Genomic DNA, 27,948 nt, shown 5'->3' on the forward strand with positions numbered 1-27,948 from the left:
TAGAAAACGATGCAACGATTAATTTCGTTTGATCAGCCAGAGAGCATAAACTGTCACCCATTGGTCAATAAGAAAAAAACCAGACGAAGATAACGTTTCGCAACTTTGTTGGTCGGCAAAATCGCGTGCGTCACCAGGCGACCGTTTAAATGTTGCGCGCCACGAGTGGCCGACCAATCGCGTTACGGGACGCCTGTAGCCACCTCGCGGCCTTGTTCGGCCATTTCCGTCAGTTGTCCACAGGCTTCTTTAGCGTGAGGACGTACGTGAGTGTTCAGTGTGTTCTGTCAGCTACGGAGTCGCGTTTTCGCTAACGAACGCCCCACCGTACCTTCCATATTCAATGTGTATGGCGATTCAGGTGAGTGTTTAAACGAAATACGTATCGTAGAAAGGTAATTCGTCCGACGAAAACGTGTTCTCGCGTCGAGTGGCTGACCGTTTGACGAAAAAGTCGATCGTTGCATTCGCGGCAGCCGTCGTGTTACACGCGCGTGTCCTTCGTCTGGCTGCGTGCTTCTCTTTGTATATGTGCGTGCGTGTGTGTGTATTATATATATACATATATATGTAGATTATACATATTCGCATTACGTGTGCTACTCGGTTTGCGACCTCATGCGTACGTGTGCGCGCGCGCGCGCACACGCTTTTGCGTGCACGAATCGGCCCCTCGCCTTGTACATGCTCTGAAATGCGTGTGTGCGCGGACGACGAACTCTGGCGTCCCGTCGAAAGCCGCCGCCACCATAGCCTGCCCATTCGTTCTTCCCTTCGTTTCGAAATAATCCCTAGCCATTGGTAGGCGTCGAAAAGACGCGTTTCTTTTCGTCGATCATCCCCGACCTGTTTCCCTCGAGAAAACTTTCACGCCAGACCGTCCGCATTGTTTCACGGCAACCAGCCGCAAATTCCGTGAACGATTCCGGACGACACGGCATGCCATGCGCCGGAAGGCTATACGTATGATGGAGTAGTCCTTCATTCCTTCGTTCAGACGATTGTGGGGGCTGAAAAAAACGCGTTCCGTTGCCCGTGTACCGAGTGACAGGCGGTCGGGGCTGGTGGTGAACGACGGATGGATAACACGCGGAGTGCACGCCAGGGGCACGCGTGCTTCTGTTTTGCATCGCATCGTAGACACTTATTACAACGATCCACGATGATCGATCGCGCGGGCACACCCGTTTCACGCGGAAATCGAATCGCTTTCAACCGTCGCGATATCCTGCCACGGTAGCTAACCTCGACGTCGTTGTTTCCTTACGCGCGAATTAAGATGGCAGAATCACGCGAGTTCGGTTTCAAACGAAGGAAAAACGTGTGGATGTGTATTTCTCGCAAAGTTTGTGATCTCGCGTTTAATGGGTCATTACGATGATCGCGAGATCGATTTTAACTGGTCGTTGTCCTCGCGTTAACAATCGTTCATTGGAGCATCTGGTTACAAAAGGGACTTCCGCTTTCTAGCTGTGAGTTACAACTTCCTTTTTGCTTTTAAATACGTTTCTGAAAATTGCGTACATATTAGTGAATGCATGCCACGTGGTATAACGAATGCATATTTAAAAAATAAAGCTAATAATATATCATTAATTTACGAACATGCTGTTACATAAATTAAAGTTAATTATAAATCCATTTCATATTATGAACTGAAATGAAAATTTAACGTTCACTGGCAAGCGTGGCACATCAGATTTATAGGTTAAGTAGTCAAAGATTTTAACGTCATAGCTTGTGGATGTATTTATTGAATGAATACATTTATTACAACGTGTATGTTATTTTTTGACTACAAAGTTTGATGCATCAAAGTATAGATTATATTTGAACTTGGAAAGAATCGATCGAACGATTATCAGGGAGAAATGTAAAACATATTGTATAGATATACTGGTTGCTTCGAAATTATCAGGTTGACCAATGTCATGATTTTGCGTCATTCTGCGAAATGATTCACGCTGTACTGCTATCGCGTGTCGCGTGAAATTACATTTCGATACAATTTCCTGTTTATTGAAAATCGTAAAGAATCGAAATCGATATCAGATCGATATATCGCAGGATACTTGAGTCACGAACGAACCAGTTGGTTTCTGTGAATCGTTTGAAAAACGTGAAACTAAAATAATGTCAGGCCGTTGCGGGTCTCGCTCGACGGCCATGTTAATAAATTAGAATACATTTATGGTCCCCAACGTGTTTCACCAGTCGTATGACGTCAAATAACGCAAGGTCGTGCGTGCATCTTTCAACCATTCCGCAGTCCATTAATTTGCAATTATTTCGAGCACAAGTGGCACCAAATGAATGTCACCGACTGGCACAAAAATTATAGAGAAGGAGTAGCATTTATAATTTAATAGTCGACTTCAGTCTAGGTTAGGTTAGGTATTATATTCGGCATTTATGATATTAGGAAATACGGTTGTATTCATTTTTTCTGATAAAATATTAGCATAGCGGCGGCAGAAATTATTTTCATACATGCTTGTGCGTATTTCGATTGACGTCACTGGGAACGATAAACACGAATCGCATTATTACAAGACACCTTGCGCCTCGTGCAACTGTTACAAAGCCATGTAAGTTAGGATGCGGTTACGCGTGGAATATCATCTGGTTCCCTAAATAAAAAATATTAGCAACTCGGTGTTGCATTTCCTCTACATCCGTTTACAGCAATCAAGTTAAACAAAATGGTGTAGTACCAAGCAAAATAGACTTCCTTAAAAAAAATTATAAGAAAAACAGAAATTCTCTAAATCTTAATTTTAAAGATATTTTTATTATTACATACAATTTTCAATAAATAAATATTACAAAATATAATTTGTAACCAAGGAGTATGAATAGTGCAATAAACGTCCAATCAGATCTCCCGTAAACGTTGCGCGCACGTGATTGGTCCACAGGCTCCTATATATATAGGGCCATCTCTGTTGCACCGTCATTCTCCCGGGAGAAGCCCACGGTGATTGTTACCGTACAGTTCCCGCGGGAAAAATTATAGAACGGCATATCCAGGAAATTTTTCTAATTGCAAACTCTTGTAGATATACATTCAGAGAATTCATCTAGGACTTACGGAGTCGTATAACATAGAGCATGATTTTTCTGAATAGAAATCTTGTTATCTCTTTGGCGTGTCACTTTACAAGACCACGTGCGCATCTAGTTTACGCGGGACATCGGATTACGGCTGGTCGTATTTCACTTATGTGATGCTTATTAAATTCAGCACACGTCACTGGATCTTGCATCTCATTGTCTTGACCGTCAAAAAGCATTGTGAACAATTACCATTTTGAAAAATTACTTTTTTCAGCGCGATCAACGTCGACCGTGTACCTCATTATCGGTTTCGACCATATCAATTAAATACCGGTCGTTTTAAAAATTTTTTTATCGAATTTCTATTGTTACAATTTAGTTTATCCTTCTCTTTGGAATATCAACATCTCTTTTTTTTCTTCTTTAATGGCGATTTTCGCGGATAAAACTAATAGTCAGAGTGTAAACGGGGCTGGAAGATACGCAGACTATCGATCGGCATTCACTCGATTGTTTCGTCAGTGTTTTCTAAACGCTCCCTTTGTTTCACCTCTCGGGCTATTGTTCTTTGTTGCCGATACATAGGTGCTCGTTACCATTGCGAATACACGCGTGTCACGCATTTACACGTTCGTAAGTACCTTTCGGTTGGCTTGTATGAATTTGTCATTTTTTGGAAGTAACCGTTTCCTTATCGAATTTTTATCCGTGGAAGAGTTGTAAAGTTCAGCCATTGTTATACGGGTCCCACGTGCTTCCTTTTAGTTTCGAGGCAACCTTGCGAAACCAGAACGCATAAAATGAGAGAAAAATGTGTCAAGGTTGACGATCGATTGATACGAAATAAACCGCGATGTAGAAGCTTAATTACCGGTCTGAGGTAGACGTAGAATGCGATTGGGAACGAGTACAGGTTTATTTTATTTTATTTTCAACCAGGATGGATGAAAATGAAAGCAAATGGAGCGTGGTGAATTTTCATTCATAAAATTGTGCCACGTGGCATATTTTGTAGGTCTGGGTCATAATCAACCCGGCTGCACCGTTCAATTGATGAATTTTTTAAAATTGTACCTCCAAAGCAATTGATCGATAAATTTGTAATTTTTTGAAGTTAATCAATTTGGCGATTGATTCCGATTTAATTAAAATTTATTCGCGTCAATTGAAATGTTCCATTTCTGCGTGAGTCTATTCTGGGGGCTGATCGTTCAGCTTTACATATCGTTGTCGATACGTGATAACAGCCTCCAATAACGCCTACAACTCGCTGAATCGAACCTAGTTTCCTGTTATGTAAATTGCGTTACATTACATAACGGTGAACGGTCGGAACAGGAAGCGAGGAGTGGCTAACGCGAAGCTAATACTAGAATTCTAACCGTGTTGCTCCTCATTAACCACAATCGTATGTTACGCGACAAAACGCACGTTTCATCGCGTATCCCATTCAAAATCGATAACAATGTACGTTGAATGTCGCCTCCTTTCAAACGGGCAAATATTCCTCGAGATAATTACTAATTTAACCGTTCAAAAGAAGAATAATTCTAAGGAAATTAAATTAAATTGGGGCTCTCTCCATGGTCCGCCCTTCGAAGGCAGAATTATAGATATTATTTTATCCAGCAAAGATTTATAAGATAATACACCATAGGGTTAATTTTTCTTCTATATAAGGCGAAAATAAGAAATAATATCGGCCACTTGGAGAAAAGAGCCTCGTTCCGTAGCCTTCACCTTCGTCTCGAAGGTTTCTCAGCAATAGAATGATTAGACAGAAAAAAAGAGCAAACGAAGCGCGAAATAGGTACAATGTGTGCACACGCGCGTTCATCAGAGTGCACGTAACACGAGGAGTGTTCAGGGTTGATATATGTCTCGTCTTGGTCTCGTTTTTCCACTGGCGAACGCGACCAACCACCCTCCGGTTCGAGATTATTCTCCAAGACGCTTCTTCTTTCCTTTATCACAGCCACGTGTCAGATTTAAATTACTATCAAGAGCAGACGGGTCCACGGGTTACCCGTGTGCATCATCATTCGAGCAAGCTTCTTTGGTTACGATTCTTCAAACTTCCTTTTCACTCCTCTTCGTACGCGATGACCTTTTCTTCTTTTTTTTTCTGGGAAAAAGGTTGGTTAGTTTCCAAGGAAAATTATTGTTAGGAAGATAGGTGATTGAACGTTAGAGGAAGTCTATAATTTATTTTCCACTTCAAAATTTTTATTTTGAAAGCGTTTAATCTTATCTAGAAGACAAATTTCAAACAAATTTCCTTGGGTCCTTTGGGTGCCACTTTTCTTTTCGTACACGTGTCAGATCTGCGTGGAGAGAAAAGAGCAAGGATTCTTCGGTCATAAACCATTCCTCCGGGATGCATTGTTCGGGTTTATCCATGCCCATCTTCGGGATTCGTCGGTGCATCTAACAGCTTCCGCTTCGGGGAACCTATTGCCGTCGTTCGTGAAAGAAAAGGTGAAAACATTTTGTCGTATGGTAGCTGTGAAATTTGGAAGCATTCTGGTGAAAAGAAAAGTGGTAGGATTTTTTGTGCTAAAAATCTATTACACAATAGACTCCGTTTTGGGGTTCTCTCCATGGTCCGCCGTCGAATTGCTACCCTTCCACCATCATAGTATTATAAATTCAAAAGCAAACAATTTTGTTTGGAATAATAGAAAATTATACAGATATTTCTGATAGGAAGCAGGATCGTTGCACTGGGTGCAGCTCGAGCACTTGTAAAGCGATATCCGCGTCGGGCTACCACCCACGTCGCCGTCGAATCAATTTATGGTAACATTGTATCCTATCTACCGGAAACACGCGATAACGTTCGTCGAACGAGGTGAAAAGTCGCGGCGAAAGAAACGCCCTCGACGTGACACACCTGTGCCCCGAAAGGGTAAGACAAAGAGCTCTCGAAAATAGACGGTCGCATGGCCACTCTCGCTTTCACGCGTCGCCTCCCCTTTTTGCTTCTTTTCAATTCGCGCTACTATTTCACCGAAGGACAGAGGAGCCTGTTGCTCCTCTCGAACCTTCTTCCTTACTATCTTTTCCACCGTGATACCACAATAGCTGAAAGATAAATAAATAGGATTAAACAGTTGAAATTTCGGCACTTCAAAAGCGTTTCATTGTTGATACACGATTCAGTGGGGTTGATAAAGGGAGTCGTGTCGGCGGACCACCCTTGCTGCTTTTCTAAACGGAGACGCAACAAGCGTGGATGATGTTTCACGTGCAAACACCTTTGTTTTTGTCATTCGAGATCGTAGTGTTATGCAAACACGGTAATAAACCCGATAGAGACGGGTGTCCGAAGTGATGGGTTGGCAATCATTTCGAGTGGACGTTGTATATTGTAGCGGTTTGGTTTCAAATATCGTTTCAGTGTTGAAACTTTTAGAGGCCTCGAAGGTTATAATTTATTTACATTAATAGAGTTAAATTTGGAGCAGTGAGAAATTTCGCAATTGCAGAGTTAGCGTATCTTCGAAAGGGTTGAAAGGTTGTATCTTGAGAAGATAAAAATGGAAAGCGATTTTCTGAAGTTTCGAGACTAAAATCAAGCGTGTTAGATCAGCGACCAGTTATTTTCCGAACTCTGATGAGGTTCATTCGATGCAGCAACGAGAAAAAAAGTTGCTTTCGTGCCGTCACGGTGACTAGTCGCGCAATTTTATACACTTTTTGCCCCCATTTTCTTCGTTTTTCCACCCACTCGACGAGCTTTGTTTGCCGAGCAAACGACGGGCGATTGAATTCGTGAAAAATACGTTGTTTCGTCGTTTACCATCGGCCAACAAAGTGCTTGCGCGTCTACCTTTCAACTGCGGGGCTAATTGAAAGGCTGAAGTTACTTGAAATCCGAACTAGGTGAGAGTATTTGAATTTCACTTATTAATTAGGTTAATTAGGGGAGCGTTGGATCACATCCGTGACATAGTTTTCATCTCGGAAGAATAACTTTATTTTATTTGCTTCTTCGTTTCAATTTCTTGCATGTTTTTATTATCAGAATAACAAACACTTGAGAATCAAATAAACCAACAAAGTTTCTTGATACTTATCATTCCGACGATGATTCTTCCTCGATAATGTCCGTACATAATTGTTTTGCTCTTACGTAACCCGTCAATTAAACTGTTAACTACGGGTAATTAGTCTAGCAACAATAGAAACAGCTGGTGTAATCTGAATACGCGGTGAATTGATACATTACTGCAATATGGGAACGTTTAAATTCTCTCGGAAAAGTACGAAAGAACATTTTCATTAGCATCTGTTGCACATTACGATCTCGTGCGTCAAGTTTTATTGACGCAGTGGTGAAAATTACCACCTACGCGATAATTATCATCGTTACACAATTGCGCCAATATTTTTTCTATCTTTGAACACCTTTCGTAATGAGAAAATAAAATATTTTCCTTATTTTAACAATAAGAAAATTTAAAAAATTCTTGTTTTTCCAAAAAAAGAGAAAATCGGCGATGCCCCCGATTCCCATCCTTCCCCATCGGCATCCCTGGGGAGACTGACGATGGAGTGGGTGGGCCTGATATATATAGACCTGTGGCGGACCACCATTTGCGAGTAAAAGCTTGCGCGGGAAAATTTGAATTGAAACTTATTGAATTTTATATTTAATAATTAAAAATTGTATTATTCTCTTTCTAAATTATTCTTAATATTAATATCGTCAAAATTAAGATCTTAAGAATTCCCGTTTCCCCTATATCGCTATTTTCCCTAGGGAAGTCTGGTTCGACCGCTGGTATACTTAACCCAGGCCTCGTTTCCGTGAATCGATAACGCGTTGCTCCGATGAACGAAACGTTTTGTGATAGCTGGAGGTCTGTAAAAATCTCGGCAACGATTTCGAAACCTGTTGAACGGGTTTCTTATTTTTAACCGGCTCCATTTTTGCCCGTGGCGGTTTAATAGCATCCACTGGGAACTGAGAGCTCGTCGGTTCCTCTGATGTCTCGTCTCGATTATGAATCGAACAAACGGGATAATTAAAGTGGTCGCGACGAGCCTCTTCAGAAATTCTGTTACTCGATGTTGATCCAACGCGATACTCTAGTTGACGTCAGTTGAAACTGGATAAATGAAATGAATTGAAGGAAAATGAATGGTCCTCGACTTTTAACCCTTTATACACTGTATTACTCAATCACACTGACTTTCCAGTATCATTCATATTGTATCTCATTTATTTCGCAGGAATTCTTATATTTTCAAGAATATTCTTTAACAATCGTTATTGTTATCCTATTCAAATACACAAAAGCGCAGGAAGATATTGAAATTTAAAATTTAAGAAAGCTTAAATTTAAAGGCACTTAACTAATTTTTATTTTTTTTCTCGTTTCAGGTAAACAACTTTCTTAAATCCTGGGATATTGATCGACCGATCTTAAGATACCTACTTCTTTTGCTTTTTCCTGTTAAAAATGCTGAACACGTAAGCTCGTTCGCTGTCAGGTAACAAAAAACTCCTAGTTATTCTATAACGTTTTATCCGCGAAATACGAATATTCTGACCCTGGGGGAGAGGAATAGATGTCGAAAAGGATATTCAATGCCAGACGGGTGGATGACCGGTGTCACTGACCTTGCTTAACGATCGCCTGTGTCTGCAGGCTCCCCGTCAACTTCGATTACAGAGGGGGATGCTAATGCTGTTAACGTTCGATTTTAGGGAGGGTTAGTTCCGTTTAATATAATACACGATGAAGTATAGTAAATGTACGAGAATCTACTTCTCAGTTAAAATGTCTTATTTCCCTGCTTTTGGGCCGCTGAATGTTAAGACAACAGAGCTGAAAAGAGCAATATTGTATGATTTTTGCAACTCCATTTTGTTTATTATTGCACGGGATCCCAATTAATGTTGGAACATGTGTAATTGATCGGTTGATTTATCAGAACCTGTGCTTCATAATCAGTGATCCGTAACATGATCTTGTGCACCTTACATTGACGATAGCAAGGTGCACTTAAGTACCTATTAAGTTTATTACAAATGCACCTAAGGGGAACTAATTTATTTTTTATTCTGTTAGAAACCTTGCTTTTTATTTTGAAATTTTTATGATACTTTTTATCGAAAATTATATTTAATTTGAAGCGATATTTCGAGTAAAATATTTCAGTGAACTCAGCATGAACTTTTAAAGATTACACGATAAGATGATATGTCCCTAGAGAAATTTTGTTAGAACACTTTGGATATAACGCAGTAATGTAGTGCTGAATGTGTAGTGCAACAGTATGAAGCTAAATAGTGAAACTAATGGTAATAGTAGTCGTCTTTGTAAAATTATTCTTAGAATTGGAGCTCCCTCCATGGTCCGTCGTCAGAGAGTTAAATTTTCACTGTCTCACAAACCACTCCTTTTTGTATTAATTAATTCTTAGTTAACAGTCGTGTAAAATTAGGATTTAACTTTGGTCTGCTAACTTTCTAAAGCCGTCACACAAAAGATTTCAAATCTTATTGAAAGTAATCCTTTAAGTACTTTATAATCCTTCACCAAATATCGAAGTCTCGTTAGCTCTAAATTATTTCAAATCATTCTATCAGATTAAAAGGTTCTAATCGATGAGATCAAATTCTTATCCATTTTTTAATTCCACCTGTTTTGTTTGTCGTTGCGATTATCTGTCCTGATAAACAGGCTTTGTTTGGAATATCTCTGAAATTAGTTTTAATCGTTTGCAATTAAAATTGCGAATGTGGTTTTATCTGAACGTATTAATCTTGTTTCGTGAATTTTATTCAAGCCTTCCAAGTACTGCGTTTTCTTTATTCTATTCGAAAAATTCCACCCTCCTACAAGGGGACGATGAAATGGTAAAAGTTTCCTTCGAAACATTCTCGAGTTTCCTCAAAGTCCACGTTTTTTCTCAACTTCACGGACGTCTATTCTGGGCTAGGCCCGCAGAGTTATTTCTAACGTTTTTCTACGATGACTCTTACCATTATCGGCCGTGATCCTTGGTTCGAGGTGGCCCTTATCATCGTTCACCGAATAACCCAGTGTCCTACTTGGGATATCGATTCGAACCAGCACCTCGGTTCCGTGACTTCTTTCCTCGTAAACGAAACAAGCTTTCGCGAATAAAACACTTGAAGAACAACGAAACAAGTAAAGGTATATTACCTTTCTGATACTTGGAAATCGATTTCATAAATTATCCTTTGTGAAGGATAAATTATAAACGAAGCAAGTGTTGAAATGTTCAGTTTAGAAACATTAGAAAATTTCTAACGATGGTCTTTTTAAAGTGGCAAATTGGCGAACAATGAAATTTTAATTGAAAGGGTTTCGCTGTGAACGGAGCCTAATGGCCGCGGTTCGTCGCCCTACGCTCGTTCAATCCCCCGTTGGCCGTCTGGAACGGCGAGGGTGCGCTAGAAAGCTCGCGAACGACAGAACAGGGGATGAGAACGGTGTAGGGGTGGTCGAATCGTCCTCCCTTTCGTCCCTGCTTCGAATCGAAACTCCCACGCACCAGCCCAAACTATGACGTAACCGTTAGTGACGTCGTTCCGACGTCATCCTGCTACGCCCACGCGCCACCCCCGAATGCTGTTGCACCCATTGCCACCCTCTAGCCGTGACGTCACGAGACTCGGTGAAGCCTGAGAGGAATTTCGTTTCGCCAGATACTTTTCGATGATAAAGGGCGTTCCGAACGATTATTTTCCTGATTGATTGTTTTCGAAGATGAAAAGGAGTAGTTCGGAAAAGGGTTAAGTAATAGATTTTATTTCTGCAATTTCCTTTTTTTTTCGCTACGTTCTTCTCTGAAAAAGCTCATCATTTCGTTGTTTCACGTGGCTGTTTTCCACGCATCGGTTAATCCCTTCGAAGAGGCTATTTATAAATATCCGATAGGGGCTTACCCAACACGGACCAACAATTTGTGTTTGGTTCGCCTAAGGTTTTGTTACCTGAGCTAAATTTGTTTCTTTCGGACAATTACCAGAAGGTCACTTTTGAATCGAATTTTCCTCAAGGACGACATTGATCTAAACTCGACTACGTAAATGGTCAAGGTGGGTTCACCTAATTTTATCATAAACATTATTTCTACGGGTAAAGATAATGCGTTTCTTGAGACTTATCGCAGTTGATGTACAGTTGAAGAATTTTCTAAATATCTCTTTTATTAATCAGATTATACGTAACGTATGATTTGTGCAACTTATGCCATCTGTTGCGCTGAATAAACAGCGTGGGACGCACCTGGTGCGTCATAGAGGACGACGCACCTGGTGCGTCTTACACATAAATATCGCGTCGACTAGAAATATGTGCTTGATAATAGAAGTTTATTAGGCCTGCGCAATGCATTCAGTGTTGAAAACTATGCAATCTTATGCAACACCATGCAATAGCGTGCAACTTGGAAAGGGTCAGCCGTGTACGGCTATCGTGCACGTTGACACACTTATCATGATTCACCGAGGATTTTCTTCGAAAGCTATACAGAGTGCATCGAGAACTTTAGAACCGGGTGAAGATCGTACCTGGAAGTCGATGATTTATGAATGATACAGCAGACTCTCGTTATATCACTGCCGATGAGACTGTAGGAGCGGAAAATTTGTCAAGTATTTAAATTCTTATTTAAAGGGGGGAAGAGAGATGGAAACGTATTATTTTAGACCATGATAGTGGAAGGGTGGGTTTATCGTCAAAGGCTTTAACCCTTTGGATGGCGGACCATGGAGAGAGCCAGAATTTTAATTTATCTTTATCATTTTCTAAATTTTACACTATTCTTTTGGCTTATCAATTCGTCTTCTATGATACAATAATTAATTGTAATAAGTAGATAAGAGTAGATATATGTATATTTGATCGTAGACGATAAAAGAAAGTCTTCGATTTCCTTTATCTTTTCATAATTATTCTTCTTGATATTGCATGGATGTTTTGCATATCGGCAAGATTAAACAGTTTCACTCGATCATGCTCAGATACAAATTAGATAATAATTTTATAATATAATTTTGAAATTCTATAATTTTAATAATATTAAAATTACCTCGGCTTGATTCGGAGAATTCGGTATAGCGTTAAATTTAGTTAACAAGAAATCGATAGCCGGTATCGTGTTAGAATTGATCAGTTAATCGCGTGTTAAATTTAATTAACATAATGTCAGTGTTCAACAAACACAGCGTGTCGGAATGGATCACACAATCAGGCGTTAAATTTAGTTTGCATAACGTTAATGTTCCGCAAAGGTACCGTGTTTATAATACTACCAATTCAAACACTTGTTAAGAAGTTTCAGAATTTAATATAATTTTTTAATGGGTATAAATTGTTCCCAGACAGACGTAAATTTACGTCAATGATTCGCGACATTGACTTATTTTTAGGAACGTAATGCTACGTCAGAGAATGGCATATTTAGATTACGAAAACACGCTGGTACTGCAACCATTTACTTTTACAAAACTTGTACAAACGGAAAATTCATGCTTTACATACAGACTTACAGCTTGCTCGAATAATTCTTTGTGTTTCTTCGAAGCTGATGTTTGAAAACTTCAATGTTTTAACAATTTTTTAAATGTAGTATTACGGTTCATCTGAGTAACATCGTAACAGTTTTACCAAAAGAATAATATTTTTCTTCTGGGAAAACATAACGTGGGGAAAAAAAATCGAATCGAATTCGATTCCTCTTCTTTTAATTGAAGATTTATTTTTAAAAGTCGCGCCACTTTTGAAACACACAAACGCGGGAAAGTGTTCAAATTTAAAATAGTAATTAAAAAGGCTACAGATGGAATGAAAGTTCAGAATATTTTTAAACGTTATAAAAATATTTGGTATTCTATAAAGTGTCAGTATTCTATAATTACTTGACAGTATATTCTATAGCTTTTTTTATAAATATTCTGAGCATCCTTTTGAATTAGTGCTATTAGAGATTCTTTTATATAGAAAAGAAAAAAGAAGTATTATTTCTCTATTGATAAATATACATTACAGGTATTTTTATATAAAACAAACATGCAATTTGCAATTTTTTTTTAAGTGGCAGCTGCTTCTTGTTTATATTTGCTCGTTAAATATTGTATGCAAGCAAAAATCATATTTGCAGCACTACAGTGTGATTGTATGATAATAAAAAGGTGGAAGATAAGAGATCCTTACTTAAGATTACCTCTTAGCAGTGGAGTGTATCACGCGTGGATCAGATTTTAATTAAAATTATACACTTAGAGAAATTAGGTGGTCGATATTCTATAGACAAGATAATAAGTTAACAATAAACCCATAAATTTTACCTAAAATTTAATTGGTTTTAGTATTCAAAATTCGAGTAAAATAAAAGTCTCGGTTTAATTAAACTCGATTCATTAAATATTCAAAGTTTCTTCTTTGGCATCAAACTAGCATTTATTGTAAATTTATAACTTTCCTAGTTCCTTCATTGTGTAACAATATTTACAGCTGGCAAACTGTCATATTAAAATCGTACGGGTATTAACGAAGATACATGCGACGTTATTTATGAATTGGAAACTATCGGTGATAATCTATATCGGAACACGTGGAATCGTATATTTCGATGTCGACCCGTCTGAACTGATTAAAGTTTAGGCGACGTAACGTCGCTCTATCTTAATTAATTTTCGCTTAAAATCACGCGATTTCTGATTTCCACTTCTTTATCAATATTAATTATTGTGGTGATCGGATTGTTTAATTTTAATGTCACCATGAATAGAAAAGTTATTGTGGGGCATGCTTGAAATCTTCCGAATCAATCATTATGCAATTATAAAAAAATGTCTCATAATTAGGATCTATTTCGTTGTAAATCAATACGAAGAATCAACTTTTATTTGTGAGAGTAAATCTTACAAGGTTCTCGTGTTATTTCATTGTTGAAAAATTAAATATTCTGCAGAGAGGCAAAGTGAACAATTTAAAAGAACAATTAATTTCTTAAAATTTAATTGAGTACGAAAGCGATAAGTTACTTTTTATATAAAGATATCATGGAATTACATAATTATCGGTGGAGATATCTAGAGGTCGAAGTTGTAAAGTGCTAAAAATTCAAGTGGAACATAATTTGTTTCATTGAACCGAATTGAGTCCTATCGATAATACGAGTATCACAATTATTCGTGAGAAAACTTGAAATATTATAGGTAACATATACGTGAAATTTAAAAAAGATCGAACTCATTAAGATTTTAAAGAAATCACATAATAAGTTCATTCCATTACGCAAGTTACTCGTTACTCAGAGCAATCGAATTTTTGAAATCAACTCCCAGCATCCAAGCAAGTTCAAATATTTGAACGTTGTCGTGTATTCGAGTCAAGTTCACCTGGATTCCGGGTCATAAATTACGCAAGGTAAACCAAGATTACTCTCTCGAGTTTGTTTGCGCTCAGACGTTGTTCGAAGCGATCGCTATTTGGCGCGAATGACGTCACGGGGGAGACGGAGAGCCGTGATTGGTCGGCGCGGCGGCGAGGTGAAGCGTCACGGTCGTGGCGGTGGTGGGGATAAGAGCGCGCGCGACATAGAACAGTAAAAGAGGGGCGAGCGTGCGAGGAAGGCGAAGCTGTCTCGTCGGCTGTGCTATTTTCATCGGCGCGCTACTGCTGGCCCAGATTCGATGCGACCGTCACGACGTGAACGTGATATTCGAGTTGTCTGCGAGTTTGCTGGGCCTCCCGGCTCGTTGTACGCCTTCTGCTTCGATCGACATTAATTCCGGGCAAAGTTTTCTGCCGCCGTCCGTTGACCGTGTCTCTTGTGCGCGCGAATCCTCAAACGAAGTTTCTCGAGATACGGGTGAGCGATTGTTGTTGTGTTGTACCACCTCTTGAAGTTGCTGAAAGTTCGTTCGTCTCTTTTTCTCACTCTCAAACCTCTCTCTAGAGAGAGCGTGTTTTTTTATGACCCTACGGGGATTCCTGACCAAGTGAAATCTCATCGTGTACGACACACACTGTGTGCAAGTGCTGCTCGTAAGATGTGACTTCTCGGCGTGTACCGTGTGTGCTACCCTCACGTCGTTTCTCGAACGCTTGAACAACTGTGTGACGCGCGAGTTCACTTCAGTGTGTTGTAACGTATTTTTCTGTCGTATTCGCTGTGCAGCAAGGGTACGGAGGCTAAACGTACACCTTTTGTCACGCTGATTGCGTGGCTCGTCGTCAAATGACCTTAAGGTACGTTTCTCATTGTTACGACACTTTCTTCGCTCTCTATTGTTGGTCACGTGGCGGAATTTTCACCTGAACGGTAACCCCGATGGTTCCATTCATGACTCGCGGTGCATACGGGTCGCACGCATTCCTTGGCATTGCGAGACCTCGTTACCTCGTAAGAGTTAACAGGCATCGATTATTAAGCGGAATTGTTTAAACGAAAGTGTTTATTACGACAGGCCTGGCCACTTGTCGCGCCATTTTTTCTTCGTATCTGGCATTCCTCGGTGAACGAGCGTTCGCGAACGAACGTGATTCAATGCAACTTCGATGGCTGCGTTTCAAGTGACATTGTACGATTTGTTAACGCATTACCATCATTTTTTCTCTCTCGAACTTTGAATATCAGCTGACCACGGTAATTGATTTTTCACGTAAGTCTCTTTTATCACGAATGCGTTGCAAAAAGTAAAATTAAATAAGCGGCGTCCCTACCACCGGCTCCTGTCTGCTTTTTTTCTTAACAAGTCTCGACGTGTTTTCTCGTTGCGTTATACCGTCCTCGCTAAAGCCGTCTCTCTGGTGTGTTCAACGCGTGATCGATCAACCGATTTTTCTCTCCTCGAAACGTCTGCTGGTTTCTGGCTAAATGTAGAATCGGCATGTGGGTGTGTGCGTGGTCGCCGCGCGGTATCCATTTGCTGTTTATCGGGGCTTAAATTACCGATCGGTACATCCAAGTAATCGGACGCCATTTTTATCGCCGCGCTTCTTCTCCAAGCACATTGAACTTGCGCCTGACCCCTAACGTTGCGCTTAACCTTTAAGCATCGTATTAGGGTCAGATTTGACCCTGTTCGTAGTTTCTTCGCGTGACTCACGCGGTGCGTCGTCTGTTGCGTGGGATGGTTAACGTACGACACACCCGGTGCGTCATCTGTTGCATCGACCGTATGACGCATACGGTGCGTCCTCTATTGAATTGCATAAGTTGTATAAAACGCGTAGCAAGTTTTTCTTTGAAATATTTTATTTTATTGTTATTGACGCGTAATTTGAGCCCGTGACGCATTGATACGCGATCGGCGCGTGATCTTGAAACTTCATAACTCGTTGTGAAAATATTGTCATTCGATCGGGGGCCGTTTCAGATTCTTCGTGTTACCGCAGTAAACTGGTTCGTCGCGTTTCTTCTACGCTTCCTGTGTCGTTCGATGACATAATCACGGTGGAATAGAAGCGCCAGATACAACGACACGTTAATTGTCCGGAAAATGAATTTTCCACGATGACGAGTTAATGAAAGCTGCGACTTAGAATGTTTGGTCTATAATTAAAACGGACAAATATGCTGCCCCGTAGATCTGCGAATACAATGGTCAATGACAAAAGAAATAATTATTTATAGATGAAGGGTGAAGACGGGTCAATTCAGTAAACACGTGTTTTTGAATAAATATAGATCACGTTGCAGATGTCAGGACCATGTGCACCGTTTCATGGAAAACGAGCCAGTTTTTCCGTCCATTCATGCTTTAATTTTATATACAATTTGTTTTTTTAAATTTGTATTTATTTTAAGTATTACCACTTTTTGTATTTATATTATTTAATTATAGAGCGACACATCTCGCTGATAGGAATTAAGTTGAATTAGAACAGATAAGGGAACTTTTAGTATGACTTGCTGGGATATAAGTGTATCATAATGAATCATCTATGATGGGTGTGTATTCCTAGCTCAGCAAAATTTTCAAGAATCTGTATCGATGATTCATTCTAATTAAAAGATGAAGTAATCATAATAATGTGCGATGAGAAACTTTTAATTAGATATCGAAATTTCTATCATTATGTCATTTGCCACTGTGGTTAATCATCGGTCATCGACTTTTGCTATTTTTATTTTTACAATTTTATACCGTACAAATGATGACTATCTTTTATATTTAAATTTCATTTTATTCAGCATCGAGCAAACACGTCAAAGTTCAAATTGGATTTTGATCGTGACCGTGAAAATACGTCGATAAATCAAATACCTAGTTTATCACTGTTATCGAGCACTTCACAAAAACTCGTACATAATTTCTCGACAGGTGTAAAATATTGGCACGGGTTATTCGGCTTCTCCGTTTCTTTAGATAAGCACCATGAAGATACAAATACGAAAAAAATGAAGCTGATATAAAGAGTATGACGTCAGAATCAGATTAGTTTCAAGGTTTGATATGTATATCTGTTTCTCGCTCTCCTCTAATTAACAATAAACTCAGAAATGAAAAATTAACTTGAAACGAAATCCGTGTTAAACATTTCACTCCCGGACGGCGGACCATGGAGAGAGCCCTAGTTTTAATTTAATCCCGCAAGGGTTAAATTACGAAATTCTTTTTACAGAATTGTAGAGGATGTTAATGAAAGTATTTTCTCAAGTTTCTTGCCAACCTGAATTGAAATAACGTTCATTCATTAAGCAGAAAATTTCATTTTCATCATAGGCGTTTTCTTTCTCGCGTATCCCTGATAAACTCTCCAACGGTGATAATTCGCAATGACTCTTGACCCGTGAATTCTCTTCGCGCGATAATTAACAATGGATTTCCTTGTTTAACATCACAATGGTTTCTGTAACTTTCGCGAAGCTTAACTCGAGCCTGTGTAAAGGTTTCCATTTGTAGCATTCAAACGATATCCCAACAAGCTGATCCTCCTTTAGAATAAAATATCGCGATAAATTTTTGTCGTTTAATCGGCTTGTATCGCGCAAAGCAGCGTCCTTGTTCGTCGATGATGTGCAAAGAACAATGTCGACCACGCGTAGGGTATTATCTTGTGACATAACGCAACATAGATATTTTTCTGTCGATTCGTGTTCCACGTATCGCGTGCCAAATTGTTCCATCGCCAATTCTCGCTAACAACATACATTTCTCCCTTCCCGACACGTGTCGAAATTATATTTTCTACTCGTTATACCAAGTATTCGTACGATCTTCCGCGAAACAATGCACTGAAACGTCGATATTTACCGTGAAAATTAATCTCGCGGACGAGACGAAAGTTCGAGGGTAAACAGCGTTAGCGAGAGGCTATATTTAAAGTTCGCTAGTTCGGCTTAAAATATCTAGGCAGGGAAACGCTGACAGAAGGAGATAAAGTGCAACGCGTACCGACAGCTTAAACCGGGAATGGTTGATAAAATTTTGTTTACTATTATCCCATCGAATTTACGCATTTGTATTGCGCTTAACCGATCGGACTCGAATAAACACGGCTTAGAACGACGGCTTTTCGTCTGTTGCTTTCGAGATCTTAGGAGGTAAGTTGTAGAAACGAGATAAAATGATGATAGATAAAGAAAATTGTTGTCCTGCAATTGTAACGCAATATTTCTTTATTGCCTTTTCGAAGAACGATCGGGGTGTATGGTTCCCCTGTAGAACCATAAATATTCCATGGCGTCCATGATCGTTAGTCGTAGCTAAACCTTTCTATCAGTCACACTTCAACATTTCCTGTACACTCCACATAACTCTGATTAACAAAAAAAATTTTGTTTAAAATTCTACGCTCGGTTGGGTCGGACAGCGCGGGACACGTTGGGTGTGTCATTGATTGTATCATGTAGAGTTGGACGCATCTGGTGCGTCATTGATTACATCGGACGGGTGGAGCAGGACGCATTGTACATATGTCTCGTCAGTTGCACTGTATAGATGGAGAACACACGTGGTACGTCGTCAAGTGCATAGGTCATGTATGAATGCATCGGATGGATGGTGCATCAGTTGCATCAGATAGCGTATGACGCATACGGTGCGTCGTCAGTTGCATCGAATCCTATAAAGCAGGGTTTCCCAAACTATGTTTTATATTTAAAAATAATTACTAAATAATTATGTGTTTTAATAACATTTTTTTTTTTTTAATTTTTACTAGAAATTCCCCGACCTAAAAAATAAACTAAGTGTTCCATTAAAATTTCAGGGTTTGCAAAGTGTTCCATTGTAGAAAGAGTTTGGAAACCCTGCTATAAAGAATAGGGTGTGTCGTCCGCTTCGATGCATAATATAGGACGCATAGGGTGCATTTGTAACTGCATTGAGTGCTATGGATAGGGTGTGTCATTAAAATATATAAAATGCATTTTATATGACACATAAGGTGCGTCGTCTGTTGCATTGAATAAACGCTGTTTCACTCGAATAAATTTTCTTGAGATCTCTTATTTTTTGGTAACTATCACGGGTCATCGGTTCATCATTTAATTTATTCGAATAGACCGACGATGGGGTCACCTAACGAATACATCATCGTTCGACAAACATGACGAATGAAAGTCACCGTGAGAAATTCCTGGGAAACGGTCGAATTCTTTTTATCAACTCGCGGAATTCATTGTTTCGCTGATCGATCAAGGAAATATACAACGCTGATCCATCATCGATGAGCTGGATTTTTTCCACGATAATACGAGACGGAACGCGTGACGAATCGTGGAAGTTTCCGGTAGAAAGTATCTATTTTAACCGTTGTTTCGAAAGATGCAACGTAGAGTGTTCTAAAATATAGATCAGGCTAATTTTGTTTTAAGAAAATCATTTTCCTGCTTGGTAATCTTTGCGGAAAATGATAATCAAATAGGAAAGGGATTAAAATAATCTCTATTATCACATTGAGAAAATATTTGTTTTATTGGCAGAGTGTAAAACACAAGCGAAACAGGAAAATGTCGCGCAATCATTTTATCTTTTTCCTTGTACATAAATCAATATTTTCTATTAGTTCATCAGGTATTAAAGATCCATGAAATTCTATCAAATCTTCAATTAGTATCATCAGAACGTTGATGATAAAGGAAAGAGTGGGAGAGAGGAAGAATTATTCGCTGGGAAACTTGGCGCACAACTATATTTAGCTGCAAAATTTTATCAGTGCTCGCTAAAGAGGGAAAGATATTCGGTTATCGGTGTTAGCTACGCGATGAAATTTATTTCTTGAGTGGCGATCAAAAGCGAGTAAATTGATGACTTTCCATCTCGTCCAGTCATTAAAATTCCCGGTCTGACGCGCATCGAACGCATTTCGTTGCGTTAAAATCGGCCGGCTTTGCATCATCCAGTGTCACGAGGCTAAAACCACTAGTGAGTGTCGTGTGTTATAGCTTTAACTAAAGATTTATGTCTCTCAAGGTTGTTACTCCCACCACAATAATTAAACTACAGTTAAATGTATCGTTGTTAAACAAAAAGAAAATCATATGAAATACAAAATTAAATTATGATTGTAGCTCTCTCCGTGGTCCGCCGTCTTGGGTGGGGGGTCTCTCCATGGTCCGCCATCCGAGGGTTAAGAAACACGTTATAATTATATTTTAATTAAGCTATAGATATTCTTAACGATTGATTCACTTGTAGCCGCTTATCTTTCTAGATAATACATTGAAATTGCCACCTTGAATGTGAACACTGGCCTTTAGACCCTTATTGATTTTCTTATTAGACCTAGAGAATCTTTCTCTACTCGGTGTTTCAGTTGTCGCATAGAAGATAGATATACCTATATCCTTCGATACGGAAATGGTCGTATCGAAGGTGTCGATAAGCAAATTGAAAAAGAATTCCACGGTTCCGTGAACGACGTCCCCAGCCTAGATCGCGGAATCGTCCGTGATGTGTAGAGTGTTTCAGCGTGTCGCGTATTTATAGTTCGCTGAATTACACTTCGGTGAAAATAGCTACGTGAAAGTTCAATGTATCCGTCGTTCTTGTTCCCTCCTATATCGACGCCGTCCTGAGATTTTCACGGCCTTAATTTACACGCTCGCGGCCATAATGAGCCCACACACGATTTATCTTGTTTGAATATGGAGAACACCTGTATGCATTTCTCGCGTATTCATTGAATTCACACGTCGCTTGGTATAGCAACGCATTCTTTGTATGATGGAAACAACAGTGAATTAGAAAACCTTGTATTCACTTTGCGATTTCAATTTGAATTTTCCCGCCATTTTTGCCGCATTAACGTTGGTGCATAAATTCTAGAAAAATTAAGTATTCAGATATAAATAATTATTTTCATTATAACGTAAAAAATGATCCAATGAAATTTTCGGTATGGCGTCAACGGACCCCAACTGCTTCAGTTCATATGACGCCATACTGTTAACGTATGTATATTAGGGTTGATCTGTAACCAACTAAATGTATGCTGCTCGTAAGTTTCACTTGTCTCGAGAGTAAAAAAACAAAGATAAACGTTGTCTGCGACGTGTTCGTACTCGTTTTCACTGGGACTAACGTATTCTATGTCGAGGAAGTAGGTTTCTAGGTTGATTTCAGTGAATCTTTTTTTTCCACTAGCCTTCCACCGAAGGTGCTAACGGTAAAACGACGGATACGTGGCGACCTCTACACACATCCATTCGTTGACACGCTTTACCGCTTTACTTTTAAAACCATTTCTTTTAACAATGCGAGCTTTTAATACATCTTTCTGATCTTTGAATACTTTCACCGACGGCGACCGTACCAGTCGAAGTATCAAAATCCCCAGGGCCTAGGGTGTTTTTTTATTTCATCTATCTTTTCACGTGACCATATTTAAGATTCGAATTCGTTCGTTTGTCTAGTGGAATATACCGTGTTAGATATTTTGGAGTAAAGGATTATAGAGAATTAAATAATCGACAACTGTAAGATTGGCAAGATGGATTCGACCTTGAAACGAAGCATCATTGTAAAGTGCAGAGTAGCACTCGTGACTGATCATATACCGGCTGCCAATTATTCGGGTTATTCCGGTACGTCGATTCGAGCGCTCTCACTTTCTCTTCCTATCCGTCATCCGATTGTCGTAGCAAGTTCGAAGATGAAGACAGCCGTCTTCGGCTTCGGAAGAAGCTTTCGTTACGTAAAAAGGGGATTTCGTAAATCGTCTCGACATCCTGACGGAACGACGCCGGTGTGGAATTCGTCTCCCCTCTGATTGTATCGATGCCTATATTTATTTCGATGTGCGTTTCAAATTTACAAACGTAAAGAGACGTCCTGTCAGTCGAGAGCTTATTTTCACTTACGCGATCGAGCTAACCCAACTATGCGGTCGAGTTTCTATCGAAACGGAAATGGGAAGTGCTTGCGATTATAAAGTTTCTGAAAGAAGAAAGTGTTAATAAAGTTTAGTATTTTTTAATCTATATATTTTTTCGCGTGAGTATTTTTCTATTTTTTCCGCGCCAAAAAATTCGAATTTGAAAAAGGTAACTAGCTATGTCAGGCGCAATACATCAGGGCCGAACCTGGGCCTAGGCAGACTAGGCGGCCTCCTAGGGGCCCCATAAGACGATTTTGCGTTTAAAAAGCAAGAAGAGTTTACTTGAATATTAATCGATGTAAATGGAAATCTAAATTAGTTATACAAGCTTTAATGTTAATTTTATAAATTTTATTTGAGGTACATTTTTTTATGTCATAGATGTGAAGGGGCCCCTTTTCGGAACTCGTCACGGATCCCCGAAATCTCAGGGCCGACCCTGCAATACATGAAATATTTTATTCTTCTTTAGTGTTATAAAATTAAAATCAAATATTTAATGACATATTCTGACTTTATATTCGCGAGTGTATCAGCTGTAGGTAACATCGCGTTATGTTCTCGGAATGGTGACCTAGACATTTCTATTTGCGATCAGTGCAAACCCCCTCAAATCAGATTCATAAAATGACGGAAGTACTTCTTCGACTCGTACACGTTTTCAACTGTCTGTTTCGTTTGGCATAGGTACAGAACGCTTGTGCCAAAGATAAAGAAAATTCGTTTTTGTTCGGCGCCTGGTGAAACGTTTCGAATATCTCAGCCAAGATCGGGCGCAACTAGCGCCATTGATAAATCTTTCAAAGATACTTGGCGCTCTTATAAAGGGATCCTTTAATTAATATTTCATTTCTATTTCTGTTGCAGTTTCCTGGTGAGTGCATCCTCACATACATGGAGTTTCAGCTGGATAGCGCAGAATACTGCCAGGCTCAACACAAATAGAGAGACACGCCCAAACATCCTAGAATCAACTAGGTATTATTAAAGGAAAAAGAAAAAAAAAACAACAAAACATCATAATCAGGCAAAGGAAAATTTGATAATATTGGGATCGTTGCCTCAAAGTTAAAAAAAAGAAAAAGAAAAATCATCAGCTAGTCATCATACGAAACATAGAAGAATTAAATAGAATCAATTGTTAATTTACATAATTAAATGCAAGAATTGTAGATACTGAGCGCACCTGATTCAGGCGCACCCAGTGCCAAATAGGTAAGAGTTAATACTACTAACATTTTCATAAGGTACTCATTTGCACGAACTCTTACTGACAAATGTATCTTTTTCTTTTTAGATAATCTTCCGAATTGTAGTCGAGGATCCCAAGTGGGAATCAATCGCATATCAACAACGCCTAATGTAACGTAGCCCTCACTCTTTCAGTGAAATTCGCACCCTACCAACCCTTTCCGAGGTCTACATGTAAACCCATTGTTCTGTCCTCTGTAAAAAAATAACAAAGTATTCAATTAGTTAAATGAAAAACAACTTTATAAGACTGACATCTATGGGCTAAGTTGTCAAATTCAGCCTTTATCGCTTGGGTATAGTGTGGCACACATTGCAGAAATAAAGAGAAACAGTGTCGTACAAAGAAGTCATTTGAAGAAATTATAGAACAATACACACAGGAGTAGGAGTTTTTTTATTTATCGCTTGTTGTCCAAGAGGAAATGAGCAACATGAGGGTGAAGGATATCAGGCCCGAGCCCGCCGAGATTGAATACAAAAACATGAAGTTCCTCATCACTGATCGGCCCAATGATCAGACCATTCATACTTTTATTCAAGTAGGCTCCTTAATATTTTCGAATGAATCTACGAGATTGGAAATTATTAAACATTATCGTTGTTTCAGGAACTGAAAAAGCACAATGTAAAAGAAGTAGTGAGGGTGTGCGAACCAACGTACAAAGTTGAGGAACTTAAAGCTGAAGGGATCAACGTGGTGGACTTGGTGTTTGACGATGGCACTTTTCCACCGAACGAAGTAAATACTCCGTTACTATGAAATAAGTGTAGGAAATGCAATAAATTTCGATGGGAATAAATAAATTCTTATTATTAGGTCATCGATGAATGGTTTGAACTGCTAAAAAATCGATTCCGCGAGTCACCTGATGCATGCGTGGCGGTGCATTGCGTTGCAGGACTCGGTAGAGCACCGGTTTTAGTTGCGCTTGCTCTTATCGAGCTTGGATTAAAGTACGAGGATGCAGTCACGTTAATCAGGGAGTAAGTTATCGATGACGCGATTATTCAACTTCTCCGAGAAACTTCATCGCGCGTATAAAAATACTTATAAGAGAATTTTCTTCGTTTGTTCCAGTAAAAGACGAGGCGCCATCAATTCGAAGCAGCTGGCCTATCTTGAAAAGTATCGTCCCAAATCTCGGTTGAAGCTCAAAAATGGACAAAAGAACTCCTGCTGTGTCCAATAGATCAAACGATTTTTTTTTCCTTTTTTTTTTCTGTGAAAAGTTACTAATTCATACTGATTGGTATACCTAATTGTATAGGTTTTCGCGCCTGATAACAAGAGACATAATTGTATCGACTCTGTTCTGAAAGGCCTATCAATGGAAATGCAACCGAACTACTTAAACTAAAGAAATTTTTTACAGGCATACTCTTTCGTCGTCTTATTCTCTAAATCGAACAGTTGAAAAGTGATTTATTTGCATTCTTCGTTTTACGAAAATTTTTGTATTTATGTTTTATACTAAATTAACGTTGCAGAACGAGCCGGGGAGACCTTCTTGCACGTGATCAGAACAGTTAATTAAATTAGAATGGATCTGATCGTGATTTGTACAATAAAATAAATTGGATCAACTTTATGCGTTATGCGGTAATACTTTGGGTGCCTCGTTTAACATTATTACGTATAGGTATTCTAGAAGGCTGCATTTACTTGGTCCAAGATAATAAAACATGCAATACTTAATTAATTAATTGATTAATTAATTTGTAAACAGTAGTTAATACGTTATTTATGTTAAATATTTTAAAAACGAAGCAAAGGACGTGGAAATTAGCATGATTTCTTTTTTTTTTCTTTGTAAGAAGGATGGTTTTTTCAGTACTACGAGTGTACACAGCCGTCATGATGAAGCGTAGTTTAGAGATATTAGTGCAATAAAAAGTTATGTTTTCCCAATAAGATTGATTACAGAAAAATGCATAAATATCTTGTCAACACTTTTTAAAGTGATTTAATGTGTTTGCCTTTAGATTACTGTGACCAGATTTTTTTTACAGGTGTTTTGCATATAACTTGAATGAAAAATTATGATACTTACATGATTTTTTTCAGATAAAGATCGGAGTAACGTATTCATTACAAAACCGTATCTCCTTAACAGTGCGTGGTTTATGCAATATACTTATTTTTACTTGAAATAGCTCGCAAGTATTTTATACAATCAATGCAAATTAATTTTTAAATCAATTGCAACATTTAAATTAACCAATTAGCGTTGAATTACAATGTATATTTTAATTACTGCTGCATCTGCTAAGGAGATATTGCAAAATACAATCAATAATACATGGATTCATAGGTAGATCAAATCTTTGATTATCAGTTCGGAAACATTTTAGCACGATATACAATAGAAAAAAATATTGCGTTGCATTTCCAGTGGCATGCCAAACTGATGGGTATTCTTAACTTCTACTGGACTTGAAATCTGCGTTAACTTGAAATATCGAAATATTGCGAAACAAAGTGAAGTAAATCACACCAGAGTTATATATCACTTTTATCGTAGCTTAACGACAATTTCACCAAAATATTTTTAAACATCCACTTTTATTCGACAAATTTTAAAAGGCTGCATACGCGTTTTGTGTGAAGCATCTATTGTAACGGTAATTCACGAATTTTGGTAAAATTGTCGATGACGCTGTACGCCACACTAAACTGTGTTCAAAAAAAAAAATAGAAGGAAAAAAAAAGGAAGATTCGCTCCTAAAATAATGAATGTAATACTTAGATTCATTTCATGCGTCTGTCGATTTAACGTGAATGTACGCACGTTTCTACAATGTATTTATGATATGTGAATTGTTTTTAATATTTTCGTACTTGGCAGAGAATTGTGTACAAGAGTGATGTGAACTGTCGTTAGCTGTTTGTATCGTTAGTTTTCTTTTCATGATTAGCATGTAAGGTATGACATTTTTCTACGAAACTGACTAATCAATTAATTGCGCGATCGTTGCGTCACCAGTGATCAAAGATTTGCCATTTTTGTGCATAATTATTCTTTTTTAGGTAAACCAAGTACATTCACTGTGATCGCAGACTAGGAATGAAATTTGAACCTGGTACAGCTCCTTTTTTGTAATGTTAAAAAAAAACACTGCAATATTTTTTACCAGAGGATGGGACGAGGGACATTCTTATAAGAAAAAAGAAACTTATCAAGCCTTAGATCCGAAATTGAACGAATAATTTTTACTTGTTCAATTTATTATTATTATTATTATTATTAATATTTAGTTTACTCTTTACGATTATCACGATTGCTAATGTTTGTTTTTGTTTCTCAATAATAACCCTTTTAAAGTAATATGATGATACTTTAAATTAGGTATACTTTAGGATTCATTGAGAAAAAAGAAAGAAAAGTTACCAACGAATTTTAAAAAATGTGAAATTTAATTTTGCACGTCGATTCACTTCTTCAAGCGAGATGTACTTCTCTGTCAGAAGTAATTACGTATATATATAAATATACATATATGAGTGAATATTTTTTATCTGTGATACAATTTTCGCGAAAAAAAAAAATGGTTGAAAATTATAAGAGGATTAAATGAATCGGGCTTAGTGAAACGAGCTACCTGGGAAAATGATATAATATATTCGAAATATTTTTCAGGACTAACAAGAATCGTGTGATTCACTGTTTCAAATCAAATGGGCATTGGTAGATCTTATTGTGAAATTGTATTTAGGAATGTATTTTGATCTGAATATTTAATATCTCCCGTACTCGCAGAGTATTTTTATTCTCGAAGAATTGAATCGAAACGTTGTGTCAGATTTTCGTTTTATTATCCAGAGGAACGATCCATTAAAAAAATATAAGGGTATATATAACTTTTTCGTTTAATTGCCATATTTTTTAACGATGGCGACTATGGAAATTATTTTTTCATTTACTTTACGTTCGAATAAAAATGTTTTCGACTCATACGAATACTGAGAACAGAAACAACTTAGGTAGCAAAGAAAATATCCTCTATTTTGAACCGACGTAAACGGGATAAGAACAAGTCACTCTTTTTCGAATCGATTAAGGAAAAAAAAATAAATTTAACGAGTTAGCGCAATTTAAACAAGAATTACTATATTATTATTGTATTTAATTTGTTAATGTAATTTCCTACCTACCGCTGTATTAACGAAATTGAATTAAATTATAAATGATGAATTTTGTTATATTGTAAAACATCAGTAATGAAATAAAAAAAGAATGGAAGTCGTTTTGTGAAGAAGCCATGTTTTCATGTCACTTCTTACATTGACGAAATAAAATATTTCTATATCATGACA

The 27,948-nt window shown here is 38.2% G+C and overlaps 1 protein-coding gene across 6 annotated transcripts; it reads left to right on the plus strand.

Annotated features, from left to right (window-relative positions):
* The first annotated feature begins 221 nt into the window (after positions 1-221).
* On the plus strand, positions 222-27,946 carry LOC114874696 (PRL-1 phosphatase). 6 transcript variants are annotated; one of them, XM_029184227.2, is made up of 7 exons: positions 222-361; positions 8,447-8,556; positions 23,247-23,594; positions 23,677-24,172; positions 24,241-24,372; positions 24,451-24,617; positions 24,712-27,946. In XM_029184227.2, exons 4-7 carry the CDS (start codon positions 24,056-24,058, stop codon positions 24,821-24,823), a joined length of 528 nt encoding a protein of 175 aa, XP_029040060.1. In that variant the 5' UTR covers positions 222-361; positions 8,447-8,556; positions 23,247-23,594; positions 23,677-24,055; the 3' UTR covers positions 24,824-27,946. The 6 variants fall into 6 exon arrangements, with proteins under 6 accessions (XP_029040060.1, XP_029040058.1, XP_029040057.1 ...); XM_029184225.2 differs by lacking the exon at positions 8,447-8,556; XM_029184224.2 differs by lacking the exons at positions 222-361; positions 8,447-8,556 and adding an exon at positions 14,664-15,299.
* Positions 27,947-27,948: the final 2 nt, after the last annotated feature.

This window comes from Osmia bicornis, chromosome 6 (genome assembly GCF_907164935.1).
Source record: "Osmia bicornis bicornis chromosome 6, iOsmBic2.1, whole genome shotgun sequence".
Classification (NCBI taxonomy): domain Eukaryota; kingdom Metazoa; phylum Arthropoda; class Insecta; order Hymenoptera; family Megachilidae; genus Osmia; species Osmia bicornis.